This window comes from Cannabis sativa, chromosome 6, assembly GCF_029168945.1.
Source record: "Cannabis sativa cultivar Pink pepper isolate KNU-18-1 chromosome 6, ASM2916894v1, whole genome shotgun sequence".
Taxonomy (NCBI): domain Eukaryota; kingdom Viridiplantae; phylum Streptophyta; class Magnoliopsida; order Rosales; family Cannabaceae; genus Cannabis; species Cannabis sativa.
Window position 1 is genome coordinate 27,485,665 of NC_083606.1, and position 7,904 is coordinate 27,493,568.

The 7,904-nt window shown below is 37.0% G+C and overlaps 1 protein-coding gene across 2 annotated transcripts; it reads right to left on the reverse strand.

Moving 5' to 3' along the window:
* Positions 1 to 3,961: 3,961 nt before the first annotated feature.
* On the reverse strand, positions 3,962 to 7,423 carry LOC115694775 (COBRA-like protein 10). Of its 2 annotated transcripts, XM_030621863.2 has the most exons (3): positions 6,630 to 7,383; positions 4,280 to 5,768; positions 3,962 to 4,163 (listed from the first exon to the last, which is right to left on the reverse strand). In XM_030621863.2, exons 1-2 carry the CDS (start codon positions 7,186 to 7,188, stop codon positions 4,315 to 4,317), a joined length of 2,013 nt encoding a protein of 670 aa, XP_030477723.1. In that variant the 5' UTR covers positions 7,189 to 7,383; the 3' UTR covers positions 3,962 to 4,163; positions 4,280 to 4,314. The 2 variants fall into 2 exon arrangements, with proteins under 2 accessions (XP_030477723.1, XP_030477722.1); XM_030621862.2 differs by lacking the exon at positions 3,962 to 4,163 and having other exon boundaries at positions 4,227 to 5,768; positions 6,630 to 7,423.
* Between the last annotated feature and the right edge of the window lie 481 nt (positions 7,424 to 7,904).

The window sequence follows — 7,904 nt, forward strand, 5'->3', positions numbered from 1 at the left end:
ATGGCCGAAGCACTCCCTTTGTGTTTCCCAATTATTATTTTATTTTTTAATTGTCATGTAATTGCTAATAAAAGCCTAGCTATAATAGGAAAGTGGTGAATCACACTAAATAAGGCAGTTAATCAATTACACAGTAAAAGAGGAAACTGTTTATTTGGAAAGTTGTGCTCTCCCTTTTCCTATATAAAGCAACCTTGCTCTCTTCTCTTGCATGGATGATCAGCCACGAAATTAAGAGAGAAAATAGAGAGAAATTTCGAAATCCTTGTGAGATGAGTAGTGCCCACACACATCAAGTGGTATCTCAATCATAGTATGGAAGACTATGGAATTTCTGCATCAAAGAAGGAGAAAAGAAGATCCAGGTTCAGATCTTGGTGATGCTCTGCTACAGAAAGGAATCAAGGGCTAGAGATCTGAACGGAAGGAGTCATATTATTCCGCTGCACCCACTGTAAGGTTTTCTAACTTTATATGTGTTTATTTTGATTGTTTTAGAATTCATATTAGGTTGTTAATCCAACATACTTGTTAGTAAATCTAGATCCTGGTAAAATAATTTCCAACAAACCCAACATGAACTTGGTTGGACAGAGGCAGAAGAAGTCCGCCACATTCTTAAAGTACTGGTGCAAAGGCAACAATGCCCCTTGTTGGGCATGAGCACGCGACCAGACGCACATCCCCTTTTCAGGGTTTGTGGCTCGATTATTGTGGGTGGGAATGTAACAGTCCAATTCGCCCAGGTACCTTGCCTTCTATGAGGAACGGCGGCAGTAAGTTCCTCACTGATGTAGTCCACGCCCTCAACCAGGACGTCGCCATCAGCATCGACTGGCTCCCTAGCCTCATTGTATCCCCCATAGTTTGCGGGTGCAACCTCTTCCTCTTCCTCTGCCTCGAAGGGACTACTAGGACGGACATCGTCCTGCTCTTCAATCTCCTGGACCTTAGCATCCCCTTCATGATCCCCCTCCTCCTAGACGACTGGATCTTGTTCGGCGCTGGGCAAAGTGGCGTGCCAAGCCACTTGAGGGTCAGATGCGTCAACCATATGCATTGTCTTTTTGGTACGAGCCATCATTCTATGGTTGGATGAAAGACTTAAGGAAGAATGCCTTTCACTCAAAGAAGGTGGGCTAGAATAGAGACGAGGATGGTCCTCGTGTAAGAGTTGAAGCAAGTCCTGGTCAATTCGATGTTCGCTCTCCCGAAACTCACCTGAGTTCATCTACAAAAGACAACACACAAGATGAGTGTTTGGTCGGAATATCGAACGTTAAAACAAGCAAATATGCCGACCAAGAGTACTCAACAGATTAAAGAATAAGAATATTCAACGAAAAGTCAAAACTTAGGAAGTTTGAAATTTCTCGAGTTAGGGCAAAAAATTTCATGAAGCTTAGAATAAGCAAGATGAAAGACAGGCATTATGCAGTCCAGAAATCAAACACTACGGACGGTGAAATCACATGAACCCATGACAAAGGAGAATCGCAAAGTTTCTAAACTTAGGGTTTCCTACATATCTTCTACAGCAAAGTCGAAGGTGCATTCAAAAAGTAAACATGCAAAGTAAACATAAAGGAAATCGAGAACTTACTCAAGGATCAGATGTTTGGATTCAGGTAACGCCAAGCCAAACGAGCAGTTTTGATGAAGGCACTTCAGCAAATTTGAAGCCGAAAACCTCTCTTTTCCCTCTGAACTTACTTAGCAAAGAAGGATGGTGAAAATGAGTTTCTGTACAAACGCTCACTCGTATTTATAGGCAAACAACGAAAAAGGGGTAATCATTTCAAAAGAACCTCAGACGCCTCGGCTCCCCCCTAAAAGCCAATATGGGAAATCAAAAATAATCAAGTGCAGCCGTCAACCGTGGTGAGAGAAAATTGGATTTTGAAATATTAATTGTCAGAGCATTTATTAGCCGAAAACCGAAGGGACGCCCAGTCAGCCTCACATCGAGTCGCGATTAAACGCGCTTGACACGGGTCACCCATCCAAATGCAAAAGCAACTCGGATGAAGTCTACACGCAACTTTGGAAGTCCCGTACAGACTTGGGGGGCAAATGTTATCCTAATTTTTGCACTCTGACGTGGCATCACATGATGGTGACACATGGAATCGACTCTGAATATCTGCTCGTAGAATATAGTCTGAACAGGATGCCTTGTATGCATGCTCGAAGCAAAGCGATCAACAATCTGCGTAGAGCGACCAACACTTAGCGAATTCAGCTTTCGCATCGTGAGTCATCAAAGAAATCCCTATAACTTGGGGATCAGATTGCAGAAAATTTGTCAAGCTGTCCAAATCCCACGATCAATGTATTCTGTATGTATTATGCAATATTTCTGCTTATATCCATTGTAACGAGAAGGGAAATACTTCCTGTCCAAGCTCATAACCCTATAAATAGTGATGCATGTTCACTGGGCAAAGGGTGGAGAGATTTTACTTAAGAGATATTATCTAAGAATTCATATTCAGAGATATTGTTGTAAGAGCTATAAGAAAATGAACATTTCTCTTTGTTCTTGAGTTAATACAAATAACGAGGATTAGGTTATTACCGAACTGCTCGGGGCTGAACCTCTATAAAATTCTCGTGTCTTTATATTGCTTTACTATATATCAATCGTTATAAACTACTTGTCGCTTACTAAATTAGACTCACTGTCGTTGGCTAAAAGCGAGGTCAACATACCTGATTTGGATTGATGGAGAGCTCCAAATCTATTTATTATTTCAAGTCATTTATTGCCAATTGTGAACCCTGTATTTTTACAATATTTTTGTTTGTATCAAAATGTTTTAGCAACTATTATAAAACGAAATGCAACTATTTTCATAAAACTAACCATGTTGAAGCAGTCTTTTTTGAAGTGATCTTTCTTTTTTACCGTCAAATGAAATTCCTACAATATTGATAAACACCATATGAAATGATAATACAACTATAAAGCAACCTAAAAAAATGAAACATACTTATACGTAACTAGCTGTAGATTAATTCGAATTTTCTTTTCTTATTGTGTTTGTAAATTAATATATTCCATATTGGAAATCAAAAATCAACAAAAATGCAACTGTATATACCTTAGATCTATTATTCATGACTCTTTTTTTTTTTGGTTTTTTGCATTATACCTGGTTTAAAATCATGGGAGAACTCCAGATCTGTTTGTTAGAGATCTACATTATATGAATCTGAATTTCGATATTAGGATGAGTTGTTTTGATCAAATAAAACCGAAAAATAGTGTTTAATTTCAGTTTTGTCCCAATTTTATTGATCTTTTTTTCGTTAATTTCCGTTTAAATCGTTTCGTGTCTTCTTTTCCAATGAAATTCGTTTGAATTAATGGTGGTCTTCCTCTGAATTTGGTTTCATTTCAATTGTGTTGCAGGTTTGTACGATCGAAGCTTTTTGTTGTTTATCGTTCTGTTTTGTGCGGCTGAAAGTTTAAAGGTGGTATTTTTGTAATTATTTGTTTGTGGGCTGTATAATAGCTTAAATAGTTGGCTCAATGTATTTTAGTAAATTTTTTTTCCTAATTTGTATTTTCTTGTTTTTTCTCATTTTTTTAACCATTAATTTAATTTTATAATTTTTAAAAAATATATAATTATTTTTAAAATTTTAAATTATACACGTGATACTAAAGTGACAATTAGCTAAGTAGTCATGTCATTATTTTATTTATTATATACCATAAAAGTTGACAAAATAACCAATTTACAAACTGTAAATTGTTCAGATACCATTTGTAATAGATTAAATAGTTTAAAAGACACAATAACAGAGTTATAATTAGGAGAGTAAAAATCCTAAATAGTCAACATTTTATATTTCCTACATTAAACTTTATGTCGTGAAAACATCTCTTTGTAAAAAATAAAATAAAAAAAAAAGACACACTTGACACCACAGAAATAAAACATGTTTACAAATCCAATGAATACAGCCCAGCCCGTACATAGATACTTGTAGTATTTAAACTTTCTTTTATAAATATGTTAGATTTTTTCCTAGGAAAGAGAAACCTTTCATAATCCCATGATGGTCATATATCCTCTTCTTCAAATGTTCAGCGTCTTAATTCTAGTTACATTGCGTCATCATCGTGAAACACGTATTATCTCCCACAGTCCCACCTATATATGTCCGAAAAAGAAAGGAATAATTATCATAATAACAAAAATCTTACACAACAAATGTTGCGAGTAAATTAAACTTTATTAATATTTCGTAAAGGTGTATCAGAATTTACCAAAACTAAACAAAAAAAATTATTCATAATCATCATCAACGGAAGCCATGGTCAATCATCAGCATGAAAGTGAACACACAAACAAGGAAAGTTGACAAGAGTCCATTAGTGGCTGCATTATAGCCAGAATTTTCTATTGGAAAACTTTCCGGAATCTCACACTCTTCGCCATTAAAATAAACCTTTGTCGGGAACCCATCCCCACGACGGATATTAATCCCAGGAGTGTTCTTCTTCAAAAAAGAGATCACTGACTGCTGCTTACCAGGGACTGGTGGATCAATTTTGGGGTTCGATCCATTACTCTGGCCCATCAAGAAATTCAAACCTTTCAACCCCTGGAAGAAAATGGTGTTGTTTGCTCCTTTAATGTTAAGCTTCGTTCCATTAAAGGAGTAAACATTTTCGTAACCAGGGTAAGCTTTCTTCATCTGAACTGCAGCAAACCAATCCTCAAATGGGTCAGGTCTCCAGTTGAAGAGAGTGATCCTAGCCGTCCATCCACTCCTATAATCCGAGTTTATATGCCAGTTTAGACTAACCCCACAGTTATCGGAACAGGGCAACTTTTTGGGCATTGGAAAGTGTCTCAGTTTGGCCCAAGCTCTAGCTTTCTCTGACCTATTGGCGAATGGAACCAAAAGAGCCTCTGCAGGAAGAAGCATCGGAGGCCTGTCAGCATCACAAGTTCCCGCAATGCTATGAGGATCTTCTGAACAACCACAGGCGCATGTGTTGCACGGGACCACAGAGTCGTTGTAATAAGATGAGAACGAGACGCAGCACCGAGACTGCTTGGGCTTTGGTCGGGTTATGTTACACACAACTTGCCAACTAGCGATGGCATATGAGACCGATTGAAGCCCACTTGGATCGGGAAATTCACTTGGATCGACCCGAATTGGCGTCCCGCATTTGTACTCTGGATTCAAAACACCATCGATTTGCCATTTCTGAGGTGGGTATATCGTAGTTCTGTTGCCCACGTCAGGTGGGAGCTTGTAGACCTCTAATTGGAAGATTGATTTTGCTTTATTTATGTCCATTGATGGCGGAAGTAAGCTACCATTTCTGCAACAGAATGGCAACTTTCCTACTTTCTCATCCTCAGCTCGCTCGGCAGGAAGGTCGGCGATGATGGGTTTTTTGTCACAGCTCATGACTTGGGAGAAATCTAAGTCTTTGTAGTAGTTTCCGGCAGGGCCATAAATGCATTGCGAGTAATCTTTTGTGCGGGTGTAAGCTCCTCTCATGTTGAAGATGAACTCTCCTCGGCTCCATTCCCAGGTTAAGTTCCAATGGTCGAGACGACCCAATGGGTGCTTGTTTTCCATGGTTACTTGGGCTAGGTAGCTTCCGCCATAGGCTTGCATGATATCGTACGTAAAGGAGAGGTCACCGTTTCGACGAGGTAAGAACTTTGTCCTTTTCGATTTCTTCGCTTTGTATTTTGGATCAGGTCTGCAGCATACGTACATGGATCTTGTCCCTGTAAAAGCGACAATTAATGAAACAATTGATAAATATATTTCTGTTGCAAAACTTATAGTATAAAATCAATCTTCTATATATTATTTATTTAGGATAACACGAAACACATTTTCCATTACAATCATGTTCTTACTATTGTCCACGGTTTTAAACAAAAAAAAATCACATTACAGCTAAATTTTAAACTCATAATCCATCCAGTATGGGAGCCATTTGCATCCACATAATATAAAAATAATAAATAATATTAAAATGTATATGATTGTTGCAACAAACTTTCAATTCTCTCTAGCTGCGAGAAAATGCGAGAAAAGGACACCACTAAAGCAAATTATAGTAACGGTTTATAATTAATAAAAAATATGGTAAATATAGCGGACTCGACTCCTGGATTCCTGTCCATTTCTCATCGAACATATAACATTAGGACATGCCATTATAAACAATTGTAAATATATTGATAACAATCTATTTTCTCAAAGAAAAAAAATTTGTGAATAAGGAACGGTTTAAGAAAATTAATAATACATAAAAATATTTTATAAGTAGATCCCACTGCATTTTAAATTAAACTATGAATATATAGAAAGCAAGTTTACAGTTAACGAAAATGGACAGAAATATTTTACAGAGGATGGTCCAAGAAGAGAACATTTTCTTTTCTTACTTAATTAGATATATATTTATATTTATATATTTCTATATATGTCTGCGTGTCCGCCATTGGCACGGACGTATAATAACTTTTTCTTTGAAAACCACCGACGTATAATAAGTGGTTTTTCAGAAAAACAAACATAATCGAAAGTTGTTGTTAACGGAAGAATATTATAAGATAAAGAACCAGAACATAACTTGCCTTGTAAATGAGGAGCAGGACACTTAAACCCATCATTCTCAAGTTTGATTGTTTTGGGCATTGGAATAGCTTTAGGCCGAAGCCCAAACATTGTCCCAGTAATCGCAATTGTCGCCTGTATCTGCGAAAAGTCTCCAGCTGTATCAATGGAAGTTTTCAAATCCGTAATGGGGTTCCCCGACAAGTAGGTCCCATTCGCAACATCCACGGGAAAATCTCCTCCGTCCATGACAACTGCACCATCGGCAGAAACCAAAATTTCACGGTGCTGAAACCCAACAAAAACCTTCCATGCCTGGAGCTCCTCCGACCCGGCATTGACAACGGAAACCTCCGACTTGAACGCCCAAGACTGAGCAGACACGTTTTTCACCCGTGGAAATTCCTTCGTCCTTGAAATAAACGTGTACGATACGAAAATCCCATTACAGTCCTCCAGAGCAGGTGGCGGAGCCGTTGCCGTGAGTCCGGCATCGTTGTCCTGAGCAGAACAAAGGAGGAAGATATGAACTAGAGCTAGGAATAGTACCTTATAGAGTAATGGAGGTTGTAATTTCATGGTAAAAATATGATTAATATGATTATTTTTTATTTTGGAGATGCAAAAAGAGGTAAGGAAGAGTTTGAGAATTCAGAAGCGGCGGTCTTGGGTTGCCGCATTCTGACAGGAGGAAAAAGTGAGGGATTCAGAGGAAACCCCGAAAGAGAGAGACAGAAAGTGTTATAATAAATTGAGGAACTTGGAGGGTTAATTAATGACTGGGTCAGATTTTGATTCTCTTCCGCTAGTTTTCTCGTTGCATTCGGAGACACCTCCTAACTTTGTTATATGTATTATAATAATACAATTCTCATACGATGTGAGGTGAGGTGAGCTGGCTGATTAATTTCTTAATTTTTCAAATTTATTTTTAATTTCTAATTTTTTATATTATAAATTAGATTAATTTATGTCTTAAATACTACATACTTCAATACGTAAGTTTAATAACCAATTACAAATAAATACTTAAAGTTTAATTTTTGACTGTAATAATAGTTATAAGTTATATTTTTAAATCTCCCTAGTACCTATTTATTAAATGTCAAAGTTATTATTCATGTGTTATTTTCTTATTGTTATATATAAATTATTTTTAAAAAATAATTAAAAATTTAAGACCTGGACCAATCAAGAATTGCCACGTGAAAATTTAATTAATATTTAACAACCAGGTACCTAGAGAGTTTCAGAAGTATAACTAAAGTATCATTAGCGCAAAAAAATTAAACTTA